This window comes from Mchenga conophoros, linkage group LG10, assembly GCF_057382185.1.
Source record: "Mchenga conophoros isolate Kocher_MC1m ecotype Shallow Benthic linkage group LG10, M_conophoros_male_GT1.1, whole genome shotgun sequence".
In the NCBI taxonomy this organism is placed as follows: domain Eukaryota; kingdom Metazoa; phylum Chordata; class Actinopteri; order Cichliformes; family Cichlidae; genus Mchenga; species Mchenga conophoros.
The window spans coordinates 7396756-7412965 of NC_140535.1; the positions used below are offsets into that span (position 1 = coordinate 7396756).

Genomic DNA, 16210 nt, shown 5'->3' on the forward strand with positions numbered 1-16210 from the left:
AATTGCACAGTGTATGCCCAGCTTTAGACTGGATGGTGATATTCACACAGCTGATTGCTTACTTCACAAGTAACTCAATGTCAGTGTGTACTTACATATTTCCACTTGATGAACATCAGATCTTTCGGTGGTGGAGCTCCACCATTGCATGGCATAACAATGGTTTCTCCATACAAAGTAGTCAAGTTTGCTGTTCCCTTTACTGCATAACAAAAGACCACAAATTGTTAGAATAAATAAACATATAAAGTGCTACCATCTATCATTTAACTGGAAAAAAAAACGTACACAGGTATTTTTGAAAACGGAGATTTTCCGTTTCCGTTTTAAAAAATAATCCCGTCCACACGTAAACGCAGAAATGGTGGCAATATATTTCTAATCATGTAGAAATGTTGGCCAATCAGAAGTCTAGAAGCCTCAGTGGGAAATAGTAAACAAGGATGGGGCATAGAAGCAGAACCGAGTCGTATGTGTGGAGGGACAGTAACTGTGTGTGTATATGTAAGCATTTAAACGCTGCAGAGAGTACAATTAACAGTAACAGTATTGTAGAAATTCATTTCACCGAAACAATAACGTGGCGCACAGTATTACGTCAAAAAAGGCGCACACCCTTGACGCTGCATTTTCTGCGTTTTCTCCGTTTTTCTTGTCCACACGGAAATGCAAAAACTGAGTTTTCAAAAATATCCACCCTGGCCGGAGGTTTTAAAAATCTCAGTTTTCAGTGACCGAAAACGCCGTTTACATGTGGACGAAAGGTGAAAACGCATAGAAAAATCTACGTTTTCAAAAATACCCGGGTACGTGTGGACGTAGCCTCAGTAACATGTGTACAGCAACAGCTGGCATTTTGAGTACTGCTTGTTTGCACCCTGATTAGCCAAACCTGGGTACATGAACATATCCATGTAGCTCTTCTCCCCTGACTCAATCAATCCTTGTGTACATCAAACCCACTTCCAACTGCTGAGATCTTAAGAAACCCAGCAACGAAAATAATCATTAATGTACCAGTGGGTCAGTGAGCAGCTCCTCCCAACTATAACTGTCTTAAAATGCCTGGGTGTTAATAAGTGAGTCAAACTATAGCACAATATCCTGTCACTCCAAATGTGATGTGTGATACCATACATCACAACGATCATGTGTAATGTCAAAGAAGTAAGAAAATTGGTGGAAAAAGATGGATGGACAGTTAAAACAATATTGCTTGTTTCCCTGTCCAGTTTCTTGTCACTGAATTCTGCATTTCTACAAAAAATATATATTAACTGTTAAAAACAAAGCATGTTGAAAAACTGTGAGTACAAACACTCGAATATTACTGAGTGAAATTAGCCAAAAATATAGAAAGTGAGAATGGTAAGAGACAGGCTAACAACATACAATGAAATTTTTTATTTTTTATTATGATGAAAATGTTAATGTAGCCTTGGCTATTTGTTAAGGTTTGAAGTGACTTTGTGGAGTTATTGTTCAGAATTTCACCCTGCTCAGTAGCGAGTAAAAAAAAAAAAACCCCAACAACTTTGTTTAGTATAGTTTTTGTGTAACTGTATAAGTTTGTTCTATAGATGTTGAATGTAGCTTTGTTTAAAGTTATACTATATGTGTAAAATTTATTTTGGCTCTAAGCAAGTTGCTGTTTGAGTTCTTTATAAAGTGCAGATGTTGCCGATCCGTGGAACCAGCACCTCAATACAGAGATGTGAGATATAACGAAATATATCAGATGATGATATCAAAACATCTATTGTTTATTTTGTGCTGTCGCAAAAGACACGGTTTACTGTAATATGTTTTCATTGACTTAGATGACAGTTTGCAATAATCACCACGGTACAGCAGAAGAACCAGGCAAAACAAATTGAGGAGCTCGTTCCTAAACGAGGGCCTACCTCTGTGGCGTGGACGTGATTCAGTTATGAAAAGTGTGACATGGAGGAGAAAACTGCACAAATTATACAAGAAAATGGTCCCCACCACAGACACAAACACAACAAACCTTCTTTGCAAGAATCACATTAAAGAGTACAGAGAGAGTTTATGAATCAGAGGCAAATATGAGCCAGGTCCTCATAATAAACCTCAGACTCAAACATTAGAACAGGCTTTTCCCTGTGGTACGCCATGTAATAAAGACTCAGAAAAATAATAATGTCTATTACAAGTTACATCTATAAATATATGGTTTCATGCAATGGCAAAAAAAATTGCCATTGCATTTTTTGCCATTGTATCCAATCACTGGATGATTGTGTGAGTCATCCAGTGTGTGTCACTACTGGATAACACCATGTAAGGTCCATATTAGTTAATCTAATCTAAATGTAAAAAAAAGAAACTTTTGATGTGGTAATGATATAAACTATTCACTAAATTTGTAGGAATTGCACTATATAATTTTGGTCATATCGTGTAGTCCTACAAAACAGGAAGTGTAGATGGTCTCTCTGTTTAAAACACCCAGTCCAATCCAGTCCAGGGGACTTGCCTTGTTTGTTGCCTCGATCCTCTGGTTGTCTACATTGATTTAAAAAAAATAGGAGCCCCAAGTAGTCTTGCACTTCAGGTATTTACAGCTCCAGTCACTACTGACACGCTCCAGAGAATGTGTGCAATACACTGAATACCAGATAAAGTTGTCACTGACAATGGGCCCAAGTTCTCAAATTAGGTTTTCCGATTAGACTCCGGCACATCTGCAATAAACAAAGCATTTGCTAGAAACTCTGACTACATCTTACACAACCACAGCAGAGTTGGTGATAGGAAGACATTGAAGGCAATGAAAATTTCTCTGATGCAAACTTGATATATAAGTGACTATGTTCAATCTAACTCTTGCAACTTCCAAATCTCAATACTCTTTAAGGTCTTGGACTTAGGGGTGAGCGATATATCGAATATACTGTATCACAAGTTTTTCCATATATGATGGCTAAAATGGCTTTACCGTAACCATCTGCATGCAATTCACTGTGAGTGTCTTTTCTCCCAAACTCTGCGAATGCATCATTAATTTCCCCCTCCCAAATAGAACATTTTCTACCTGGTACACCGTGGTGAATTTTTGCTTCATGTCCTTTTATGTTGCTGTGATCGTTTGCTGGTAAAGGTCTAGTGTTGATAACAGGAAGAAACATACTGTTGACAGTACAGTCGTTTGTAAAAAACAAAACAAAACACTGAGGGATCGATTTGAATGACTGATTGGCTAAAAATAACATTTGTTTTTGGAGGTTATTTAAACATATTGTGATATATGTCATGTATCGTGATGTAGGCAAAAAATATTGTGATATTAGATTTTCCTCAACTTGGAATGTGAATACCACAGGCTGCAGTGTTCAGAGCAGCGCGAATCCAAGCCCAAGCCTTTGATTTCAAAATTAAAAACAAACAAAACACATTTCTATTTATCTGGAAGAAAAAAAAATACCATCCGTTTTATAAAAGCACTAATTTCCTTGCTTTTAAAAACCTAAAATGTGACATATCCCTCTGTCTTTCGGAAGACCATATATAAAATCAAAGTTAAAATTATATAGATTTCTCGATCAACTTCATGCTGGCCCATGGTTAATCCTAGATGTGATGCCCTAGAGAAGCACAGAGGGATGGAAAGGCAAGTGCCCTTGGGAATTAAGGCTAATTAATTCTATATGGGAAAATGGCCTTGTGTAGACTCAGCAGACTGTTGAGGCACCAGCATGTCTGGAGAGAAACAGAATATCCTCTTGTTCAAAATGCCTTTCATTATTTACAATTCATGTAATTAGACAAAAAATAATGCCCAGTACAAGAACTTGTTTTCTGAGGTCCGAAACATGTCCAACAGGCAAGTAAACCAATTAAAAACTAAGACAATGTGACCTGCAGATGTCCTTCCTCCTTATACATGTTAGTGTGCTTATCACAAGGCACCAGTGGTGGACCTGGCAATTCTAGTTTTCTAAGCAATGCTGAGCAATGCTGGGCAGTGAACACAGGGCCCACTAGAGGACTTTGGGTCTTCGTGCCACCATGATGAAGTCTGTGACTATTTGGTCATTGACATTCACAACTGCTGCCTTGTTCTTCCCATGTCGATACTGAACTTTTACTTTTGTGGTTCCTAAATTATGGAGGAGTTCCAGCACATAATCTGGTCCCTTTAAACCCCCCACCCCACCCACCGACCGACCAACATTAGTACCAGAGTTAGCTTCTAGTCAATGTTAATCGGTTTTCGGTGGGGTTTTTTTGAAATTGTCTTTTCTCCATGTTTTATTATTACATGGTCTGAAAGGTGCAGCCTGAGATGTGGTCTAAAGTCTTCCCTCCAATGTTTTACCAATCGTGTTAACATTCTGTTTTTACCACATGCAATAAAAGTGTTTCCTGCCTGGGCCCAGCAGCCTTTGCCTCTGAGCCAGAGGTCCACATAAAACAAGTGGAAATTCTAACAGTCTGATAATAAATTGTGAAAACTTATAATTTGAGCATATTTGCCTTTTCTTGTGAGAACAAAACAAAACAACAACAATAGCAACTTTTAAGGTAAACATCACATAGTACTTCACAACAAAATACACCAAAGTTAACCAAACACAAGGCCAAAAAGATTCATTTTTAGCCGTATTTTAAAAGAGACCACTGAGACCACATATTTCAGAGGTAGACCCTTCCAGAGTTGCACAAGCACTGTCTACTTTAGTTTTCAGCTTTGTATGATGCACAGCCAGCAGGCCTCAACTACATGGCCTCAGGGGCATGTTAGGGACATAAAGATTTCAAAGTTTATTGATATAAGTTTGTGGTTGTCCATGAAGAACTCTAAAAGCCAGAATGTTGAAATGGACTCTAAATTTAATGGGGATCCAATGCAGGTGGGTCAGTAACAGCGTGACCTCAGTACTTGGAAGACTTTGTCAGCACCCTTGCAGCATCATTCTAAACAACTTACAGATGTTCCAAGGAGTTTTTACTTAGACAAGCGACCAGTGATTTAAGGTAATCTAAACATAATGAAATAAATGCATGCAGGGGTAGGCAACCTTTCTGATGATGAGTGGCATCTAAAATTTCCTCAGAAGTGAATGTGCCATATAATTGCATTAGCAATAAATTGAATAATGCTCTATATTAACAGTTACACACTACATAGAACAACTTTACAGAATTATATTTGTTCACAGATGTTGGCAGCTACAGTGGGGCAAAAAAGTATTTAGTCAGCCACCGATTGTGCAAGTTCCCCCACTTAAAATGATGACAGAGGTCAGTAATTTCCACCAGAGGTACACTTCAACTGTGAGAGACAGAATGTGAAAAAAAAAAAAGTATTTGGTCACCTCAAACAAGGAAAATCTCTGGCTCTCACAGACCTGTAACGTCTTCTGTAAGAAGCTTTTCTGTCCCCCACTCGTTACCTGTATGAATGGCACCTGTTTGAACTCATCATCTGTATAAAAGACACCTGTCCACAGCCTCAAACAGTCAGACTCCAAACTCCGCCATGGCCAAGACCAAAGAGCTTTCGAAGGACACCAGGAAAAGTATTGTAGACCTGCACCAGACTGGGAAGAGTGAATCTACAATAGGCAAGCAGCTTGGTGTGAAAAAATCAACTGTGGGAGCAATCATCAGAAAATGGAAGACATACAAGACCACTGGTAATCTCTCTCGATCTGGGGCTCCACGCAAGATCTCATCCCGTGGGGTCAAAATGATCATGAGAACGGTGAGCAAAGATCTCAGAACCACACGGGGGGACCTGGTGAATGACCTGCAGAGAGCTGGGACCAAAGTAACAAAGGTCACCATCAGAGAAGCCATGCAGAGAAGTACACACCCCCATCACCATCAGCGGCGCTGCTGTGGAGAGAGTGAGCAGCTTCCGGTTCCTTGGTGTACATCTGGCTGAGGATCTTACGTGGTCAGTACACACAAACAAAACAGTGAAGAAGGCGCAGCAGCGCCTCTTCTTTCTCAGGAGACTGAAAAGATTCGGCATAAGCCCCCGCATCCTCAGGACCTTCTATCACTGTGCCATTGAGAGCATCCTCACTGGATGCATCACCACCTGGTATGGCAACAGCACCGCCTACAACTGCAAAGTTCTCCAGCGAGTAGTGCGGTGCTCTGAACGGATAATTGGAGGTGAGCTTCCGTCCCTCCAAGACATCTACAGGAAGCGGTGCCTGAGGAAAGCGGGGAGGATCATCAAGGACTCCAGTCACCCCAGCCATAAACTGTTTAGACTACTTCCATCAGGAAGGAGGTTCTGCAGCATCCGGTCCCGTACCAGCAGACTGAGAGACAGCTTTTTCCATCAGGCCATCAGGCTGCTGAACACATCATAGACACCTCAGCTTCACTACTGGAACTTTAACATTATGCACTCCATACTGTACAGTAATGCCACTGTTTTGCACATGTCTCACTCTGTATATTTTATTTTATTTATTTTATATATTCTATTCATTGTTTACTCTATTTAATTTGTAAAATATGTGTACACACACACACACACACACACACACGTAGAAAAATATTTAGTATACACATCCAGAAATGCATATACTATTATATATTGTACATATATTTATTAGTTTCAGATGTAGCCATTCTTGTATTTTGCTTGTTTACATTATTGTATTTTGCACAACTCTGTTGCTTGTGAAGCTCGCACACAAGAATTTCACTCACATGTGCTGTACCAATGTACCTGCACATGTGATGTGACAATAAAAAGTGATTTGATTTGATTTGATCAGTAACACACTACAACGGCAGGGAATCAAATCCCGCAGTGCCACACGTGTTCCGCTGCTGAAGCCAGTGCATGTCCAGGCCCGTCTGAAGTTTGCCAGAGAGCACATGGATGATACAGCAGAGGATTGGGAGAATGTCATGTGGTCAGATGAAACCAAAGTAGACCTTTTTGGTATAAACTCAACTCGTCGTGTTTGGAGGAAGAAGAATACTGAGTTGCATCCCAAGAACACCATACCTACTGTGAAGCATGGGGGTGGAAACATCATGCTATGGGGCTGTTTTTCTGCCAAGGGGACAGGACGACTGATCCGTGTTAAGGACAGAATGAATGGGGCCATGTATCGTGAGATTTTGAGCCAAAACCTCCTTCCATCAGTGAGAACTTTGAAGATGAAACGAGGCTGGGTCTTCCAACATGACAATGATCCAAAACACACCGCCCAGGCAACAAAGGAGTGGCTCCGTAAGAAGCATTTGAAAGTCCTGGAGTGGCCTAGCCAGTCTCCAGATCTCAACCCCATAGAACAGGGGTGCCCAATCCCGGTCCTCGAGAGCTACCGTCCTGCAGCTTTTAGATGCATCCTTGTTCCCACACACCTGAATCAAATGAATGGCTTGTTATCAGGCCTTTGCCAAACATGATGGCATGCTGAAGAGATCAAACCATTTGATTCAGCTGTGTTGGAGTAGGGATGCATCTAAAAGCTGCAGGATAGTAGCTCTCGAGGACCGGGATTGGGCACCCCTGCCATAGAAAATCTGTGGCGGGAGTTGAAAGTCCGTGTTGCTCGGCGACAGCCCCAAAACATCACTGCTCTCGAGAAGATCTGCATGGAGGAATGGGCCACAATACCAGCTACTGTGTGTGCAAACCTGGTAAAGACCTATAGTAAACGTTTGACCTCTGTTATTGCCAACAAAGGTTATGTTACAAAGTATTGAGTTGTATTTTTGTTATTGACCAAATACTTATTTTCCACCCTGATTTACGAATAAATTCTTTACAAATCCTACCATGTGGATTCATGGATTTTTTTTTCACATTCTGTCTCTCACAGTTGAAGTGTACCTCTGGTGCAAATTACTGACCTCCGTCATCATTTTAGGTGGGGGAACTTGCACAATCGGTGGCTGACTAAATACTTTTTTTCGCCTGGTTGGTGGTCATTAGGTGTATAGATTGAAGTTCTCTGGTGACCTGTAATCGTTTTTCTTTGGCTCCAAAGACTATTACTTCAGTTTTGTTTTTGTTTAGCTGGAAAAAATTGTGACACAACCAGTCATTAATTTCCTCAATGTAATAACCAAGAGCCTGTAAAGGCCCTGGTCTCCTGGTGACATTGTGATATATGTCTTAAAGACATAAAGACCTGGATGGCCGCTAACTTTTTGCTTCTTAATTCAGATAAAACTGAGGTTATTGTACTCGGCCCTGAAAAGCTTAGAAATATGGTATCTAACCAGATTCTTACTCTGGATGGCATTACCTTGGCCTCCAGTAACGCTGTGAGGAACCTTGGAGTCATTTTTGACCAGGATATGTCCTTCAACGCACATATCAAACAAATATGTAAGACTGCGTTCTTCCATTTGCGCAACATCTCTAAAATTAGAAATATCCTGTCTCAGAGTGACGCTGAAAAACTATCCATCCATCTTCATCCGCTTTGTCCGGGGCCGGGTCGCGGGGGCAGCAGCCTAAGCAAAGCTGAAAAACTAGTTCATGCATTTATTACTTCCAGGCTGGACTACTGTAATTCATTATTATCAGGATGTCCTAAAAACTCACTGAAAAGCCTTCAGTTAATCCAAAATGCTGCAGCATTTTGGATTAGCTGAAGGGACTAGGGACTAGAAAGAGAGAGCATATTTCTCCTGTTTTGGCTTCCCTTCATTGGCTTCCTGTTAAGTCCAGAATTGAATTCAAAATCCTGCTCCTCACATACAAGGTCTAAATAATCAGGCCCCATCTTATCTTAATGACCTTGTAGTACCATATCACCCTATTAGAGCACTTTGCTCTCGCTCTGCAGGCCTACTTGTTGTTCCTAGAGTATTTAAAAGTAGAATGGGAGGGAGAGCCTTCAGTTTTCAGGCCCCTCTTCTGTGGAACCAGCTTCCAGTTTGGATTCGGGAGACAGACACTATCTCTACTTTTAAGATTAGGCTTAAAACTTTCCTTTTTGCTAATGCATATAGTTAGGGCTGGACCAGGTGACCCTGAATGCTCCCTTAGTTATGCTGCAATAGACGTAGGCTGCCGGGGGATTCCCATGATGCATTGAGTTTTTCCTTTCCAGTCACCTTTCTCACTCACTATGTGTTAATAGACCTCTCTGCATTGAATCATATCTGTTATTAATCTCTGTCTCTCTTCCACAGCATGTCTTTTATCCTGTCTTCCTTCTCTCACCCCAACCGGTGGCAGCAGATGGCTGCCCCTCCATGAGCCTGGTTCTGCCGGAGGTTTCTTCCTGTCAAAAGGGCTTGCTCATAGGGGGTCATATGATTGTTGGGTTTTTCTCTGTATCTATGAAGCGCCTTGAGGCGACTTTTGTTGTGATTTCGCGCTATATGAATAAAATTCAATTGAATTTAATTGAATATATTTGTGTGTCATCTGCATAGCTGTGATAGTTTATTTTGTTGTTCTTTATAATCTGTGCCAGTGGGAGCATGTAGATGTTAAACAGAAGAGGTCCCATGATGGAACCTTGGGGAACTCCACATGTGATACTTGTCTGCTCAGATGTGAAGTTACCTATTGATACAAAGTATTTCCTGTTTTCTAAGTATGTTATGAACCAGTTTAGTACAGTTCCTGAAAGACCTGTGTGTAAAGTAAAGTGTAAAGTGTGCGTGTTAGTCCCCATAGGGAAATAGTTCCTCTGCATTTAACCCATTCACCCAGTGAAGCAGTGGGCAGCCACCAGTGCAGCGCCCGGGGAGCAGTGTGTAGGGACGGTACCTTGCTCAGGGGTACCTCAGGTTAGCCGTTCAGTGGAGTCGAACCCCCGACCTTCCGATCATGGGGCCACCACTCTACCTACTGAGCTATCCCTGCCCAGTTCTCCAGTCGTTTGAGTAATATGTTGTGGTCAACTGTATCAAATGCTGCACTGAGATCCAGTAAAACTAAAACTGACATTTTTCCACTGTCTGTATTCAGACATATGTCATTAAACACTTTTGTCAGAGCAGTTTCAGTGCTGTGGTTGAATGAAAACAGACGCTGTTGTGACAGTGATGTACACTGTCTTGTTGGTATATGTATGATTTCTATACATTTTGCGTCAGATGAAAACTTTGGTTGTAAGATTCAGATAATTATTTGTTAAATGCTAGACATTTTAAATGAGAATAAGAAAGAAAGAGTATTTCTGTGTGCTCCCTTTCCCTGTTAACGCCCTACCTGGCCCCCTGGCAAAACTTTGCTAGACCCGCCCCTGCACAGTTACCAGCTGTCAGCTACTTAGAAAAGAATCCTGGTGTTATTTCTCAGAAACAGTTTATAACTTCCCTTCAACTCATTCATGTCACCTAAAAGGTAAACCTGTTTCTCCATCACCTGTTCAGCTCTGATGATTCTGTGAGGACATCTCCTGGTTTCATCTTCATGTTTCCCTCTCACCAGATAACCAAACCGATATAATGACCAGCAGCTTTTACTGCCGTGGCTCCAGCAAACATCAGCTGATACTAGAAATTAATATTAAATAAATTCTAACAAAAGCTGATCAAGCTTACATCCACTGGTTTCCTCTTTCTGGCGCAAAGTGGGAGATAAACAAACAAGAGAGACGGGACTTGCGACAGAAAAGCTGATCAGCTGATCATTGATCAGTTTCACGATTGAAGTAGCAACAGGAGAGGGAGGGGGAGAGAATAAGAGAAGAAAAGGCAGCTGACAGCGTAAAGACGCAGAATAACTCCAGCTTTGTGTCTTTTTCCATTCTAGATGAAGTACGGGACAAACTGCGTTCCTTCTCAGCTCAATACGAAATGCGTAATATTTTCTCTAAATGACGGATGTTTCTATCCCAAAGTTCCAAATGGAAGATTTAGCAAATGAGGCAAAGTAACCAAGTGTTTTGATTGTGTTAGGTGCAAATTTGCCAGAGGCACAAACAAGGGTTCAGTTTTTTTATACTTGTTGGTTTTGGAAAAAGATACCAGCCATCTAACTTTTAGAGTCTAATCACCTATTCAGGATAATTTCCTTTTTCAGCTTAGTAACATCCTAGGACTCAAAACAGATATAAACTGAAAGTCATCTGCATAGCAGTGATAAGAAATGTCCTTAAAGATGTTCAAAATTTGCTGAAGAGGGAACAGATAACAGAAACAGATACCCCAAACAGAACCTTGTGGCACATCATATATAAGAGAACTGGAAGAAGACCTGGACTTAGAAATAGCCTAAGCAGACCCAGATACACTCATCTAATATCTCAGCCTATTGAACAAAACACGATGGTCAACAGTATTAAAAGCAGAGGTAGCTTCTAAGCTCAGCAAAACAGAACATTCTCCATTATCAGTTCACATCAAATGTCACTTAAGAGCTGTTTCAGTGGAATAAGCTCTACAAAGGCCAGATTGAAACTAATCAAGAATACTGTACTTGTCCAAGACAGCTATTAGCTGGTTAGCCACAACTTTTTCGAAGATCTTCACAATAAATGGGAACATTTAACTCTTATTTACTCACCGAAAGGCACAAAGCCATCATTTAACAAAGAAAGAGGCCTTTTCCACACCGCATGCAAAATGTGACACCATGCTGGTTGAAAGCAAAACAAAATCTGCATAGCAGAAATGTAGTCACACATGTTTTTCAGGTTTGTCAGCCTGTGACCTAAGCATCAAATGACAGCCTCTGTAGAATTAGAAACATCCTGTCTCATTCTCAATGGTGGTGAAAAACTAGTTCACACATTTATTACTTGTAGGCTGGACTACTGCAATTCATTATTATCAGGATGTCCTAAAAATTCCATGAAAAGCCTTAAGTTGATCCAAAATGTGGTAGGAAGGCTCTTGGCAGGAGCTAGTTATCCAAAGCTTCCGGTTCAAAAAAAACACAGATGATTTTGGTAGCTCCACTGAGGCATCGGGGATTTGCAAATGGAGCCAGGATTCAGTTACAATTAGTAGACAATAACCCACAGAGCACCCAGTGGTTTCACAATCGCAGGTGGGATACTTTGGGTCCTATCCAATATAAAGTTCATGCTGAGGCCAATTTCTCTCAGTTCCTGCTGACTGAAAGTGATCAGTGTGTTGCACTAAAAAAGCATAAAAAATGCAAAAGCACAAAAGTGTGCATAGCAGCTGGGAGCGCTGTGCTGCAGATGCTGCTTATGTTTGGAGAAAAAAGGGAGAGGTGTGCAACTGAAAGAACACCATCCAGCAGTGAAACTTGGAGATACTTCAGTGCATCCAGAACTGGGAATTTCATCAAAGTGAAGGAATTATGAAGAAAAAAAGATACTTGTGCAAAACTGGGTCTGGGTTGTCACTTTGTCTTCCAACACAACAACGACCCAAAACATATTTTGCTCCTAGTAAATAACTCCAGAAGACCAAAGTGAACAAAGTACTGTGTGTTCTGCGCAAAGCTCTCACTTGAATCTGATTTAAAATCTGTGATCTGACCTGAACACCAAGGTCTGTGCAACAACACCATCAAATCTGGAGGAGATTGAGAGATTTGCCAATAAAAAAAGGGCTGGAACTGCCCAGGAGACGTGTGTGAGACTTGCTGAAAACAATAATCTATGATTACCTAGCAAAAATGAGACACAAATCCTTAATTATGTTAGAATTTGTAATAAACATCCATCCATCTTCATCCGCTTATTCGGGGCTGGGTTGCAGGGGCAGCGGCCTAAACAGCCACTTCTTCTAGCTTGTCCGAGGGAACACCAAGGCCAGCTGAGAGACATAATCCCTCCAGCTGATCCACGCCTTTGTAACGTCAAGGCTTGATTACTGCAATTCACTTTATTGTGGTCTTCACTCTTCCCTTTTACACAGATTACAGACAGTTCAGAATGCTGCAGCACGCATTCTAACTAAAACCAAGAAGTTTGCCCACATTACTCCTGTCCTTGCTGATCTGCACTGGCTGCCTGTCAAATATCGTATTTGTCATGGTCCCCGTGCCTGCTCGGCTGGCCCTGTGTGGCTACATGTTATGTTTTGTCTTTTTTCTCTCTCCTCTCTCTCTGCTCGCTGCCTGGGCGGAGCTCATTGTGAGCTCCCGGCCTCCACCACCTGTAGGCAATCACCTGTGGCTCCTCACCTTGTTTGCTCCCGCTACTTAAGGCAGTGACTGAGAGCACCTCGCCGCTGGACTATTGAGTAACGCTCGTCAGTGCTACTTTAGCCTCAGCCAGTTTTGAGCTCTGTCCGTGAAAGTTCCGTGCTAACTCTTGTTCTCTGTATGCAGATTTCTCGTGCTTGGTTTGGTGACTCTGGACGCTTTTCCCGACCCCTCTCCGCACCCCTGGGAACCCTGGCCCCCCTCTCCTTCACCTGTATATAGTGAACCTGGAGTGTGTAAATAAACCTGTTTTTCTGAGATTTCAGTCTGCGCCGAGTCCTCCCTGCTCCTCCGTGACAATATTCAATTTAAAATTTTGTTGTTTACTTTTAAAATTACCAATAACACTGCACCAAGCTATCTTAAGGAACTTTTAAACCCATATGCTCCTGCTAGGGCTTTAAGGTCATCCTCACAGTTACTGTTGGTTCAGCCCAGATCTCGACTGAAATCTAGAGGTGATCGATCGTTTGCTCTAGTTGCACCGGAGCTGTGGAACAATCTCCCGATTGGCATCCGGGCGTCTGATTCTATTCATTCTTTTAAATCACGGCTAAAAACATATCTTTTTAAACTTGCCTTTTCTACCAGTTAAATGCTGGCTTGCTTGCAGTGACCTATTGACCTATTGTATTGTATTGTATTAAATTCTCTGCTATCTTTCCATTATTGGTGTCTTTTATCATGGTGGTACAGTCTTACCTTGCTATAACCTATGTGCTGCAGTTTACTCTTATTGGTGGCTTTTATCTGTGAACATAATCTGTTACTTTTATGTATTTGATGTTAATGTGTGAACTGTTTTATTTTTTATTGTTTTATGTAAAGCACTTTGGTATGCCCAAGGCTTTTAAATGTGCTCTATAAATAAAGATTGTTGTCGTTGTTGTTGTAGCGTGTCCTGGGTCTGCCCCAGACCCTCCTCCTGGTGGGACATGCCCGGAACACCTCACCAAAAGAGGCACCCAGGAGGCATCCTTATGAGATGCCCAAACCACCTCAACTGGCTCCTGTAATAAACATGATTCTGATAAAGCAAATAAATATTAGCAAGCTCCACATAGAAGAATTATCTACTCTACTCTCTAAGGATCTGTGTGCCATCACAGATAGGACAAAGTCTCTTTCTCCAAATCATGTCTTTAGTTCTAAGGGCTAAAAGATCTTAATATTCTGTGACATGGGACTAAAATTCACTGGTAATATGCCTAAAATATATACATGTGAAACACTAGAAGTTTGTGTAATGCATGGAGCATTTCTGTTTCACAACACTGAAAATCTGAGCAGCTTGACAGCGTTAGAGTCATCATATATCACATGTGAAGCCTCATAGTGTACCACAGATGGTTTTACAAGCACAGAGGTGGCTTTTAGCTTTAAAAAGAAAGAGGTTCATGCTGCATGAGGCTTAGGATTACCGCCAGGAAGTAATGGTATATTACCATCGCTGGTATGGAGTATGGGCCAAGATGTTATAAAAAAACAAAACAACAAAACCCCCCACACACATAAGGGCCCCAAAGGGCAACATTGATCTCTCTGTTCAACTATAGTAAGTGTAGGTTGTCAGTCTGCTGTCAGTACAACTGCATTATCAATATCCTGGATGTCCAAGTCCATTCAGTTTGGATTTCTCCAGTTTCCTCTTTTCAGTGTGGGAGGAACTGTTTTTTTTTTTTTTGTATATTAAAAGCTGCTACTCCTCCACTGGGATTTGGCCAAAAACAGTGTTTTACTTCTTGTTTAGTCACACTCACTTGTAATTGTCAAATGACTTTAAGCTAACGTCATTTCAAGATGGAAACTACCTAACACACCACAGGGCAGAAGTGATACCAGTGTATTACAAGGCATCATATGAGTAGTGTTCATGTTTGTGTGTTTAGCAGTGATCTCATTTATTTTCAGTTTCAGTTTCACCGATTCTAATTTCAGCTACTGTTCATGCTCTAGTGGTGAGTCACCGAGTCAGGTGCTTTTTCATTCTGCCGTGAAAATACACAGCAGAAAGTCCGGGGACTTTCTGCTGTGTGTGTGTATATATATATATATATTCTTATATAGTACAAAAATTCAAGACCTCCCTGACTTACATGACAAAAGACATAAAAGTAAAAGTATTTCTGGCTTCTTCTTAACCTACTCGGGTATATCAAACAATACACAAACACACACAAAACAGGTTCCTTTGCTTTACCCATTTAACATAAAATAGTTCCCTTTTATTTATTTATTTATTTAAAAAAAAAAGGTAAAGTGGGAAGCCCAACACTGAAAATCAGTCACGAGCATGTCTCGGTTTCCTCACCCAGCTGGTGAGTTATTTGTATTTTACGCTAACTGGCATTTAGTTATAAGAAATATTAGTACTGCATTAGTCTGTATTGTATTTTTGTGCCAAATCAACATCAGCACTCTAACCATGCTAGGAGGTATTCCTACTACGTGTATGATGGTACAGTTCTTCTTTGCTACAGCTGTGTGCTATTGACTGTTCCTATTAGTGGTTTTTATCTGTGAACATAATCCCACACTTATATGATTCTGATGTTTTAGCGTAAATCATTTTATTGTTTTATTGTTTCATGTAAAGCACTTTGGCATGCCCCTGGCTTTTAATGTGCTCTATAAATAAAGATTGTTGTTGTTGTTGTTACGTTATTAGCGAAGCTTACCTTGAACCAGCGTTCCAGCGTTGACCACAAACAGCAAAAGTAAAGCGACAGTATCCATCGTTTTGAAAAAAGGGGAAAAGATTGTGGGGTTGGTGGATGACCAGCAAGACAAGTAATGACCAGTGGAAACCAAACCAAGGTTTACAAATATGGTCGGCAGATTTCTCACTGCTGTTCACAACAGTTTAAGAGTGAAAAGTCCAGCGAAATGCGTTTTGAACTGGGAGGCCGGGCAGGTGGAATACGGAAAAGCTGACGAAAGGACAGGGGGAGGGGGAGGAGGAGGAGACTCTTAGGGGATTTTGCTTCATTGTCCAAGGTTCAAGATTCTTTATTTGCCACATGCATAGTTATACAAGTATAACACACAGTGAAATGTAGCCTGACACGCTCCTCGACATGTGCAAAAAATTGTGGGGCGGGGGGGGGGGGGGGG

General features: G+C 41.1%; 1 protein-coding gene across 1 annotated transcript in view; it reads right to left on the minus strand.

Moving 5' to 3' along the window:
- Positions 1-15996, minus strand: part of alcama (activated leukocyte cell adhesion molecule a) — a 37372-nt gene extending 21376 nt beyond the window's left edge. The window contains exons 1-2 of the mRNA XM_085288342.1: positions 15775-15996; positions 96-202 (exon numbers count right to left, since the gene is read on the minus strand). Of these exons, the coding sequence (XP_085144468.1) occupies positions 96-202; positions 15775-15832 (165 nt within the window). The 5' untranslated portion in view covers positions 15833-15996. The remainder of the gene's footprint in view (positions 1-95; positions 203-15774) is intronic.
- Positions 15997-16210: the final 214 nt, after the last annotated feature.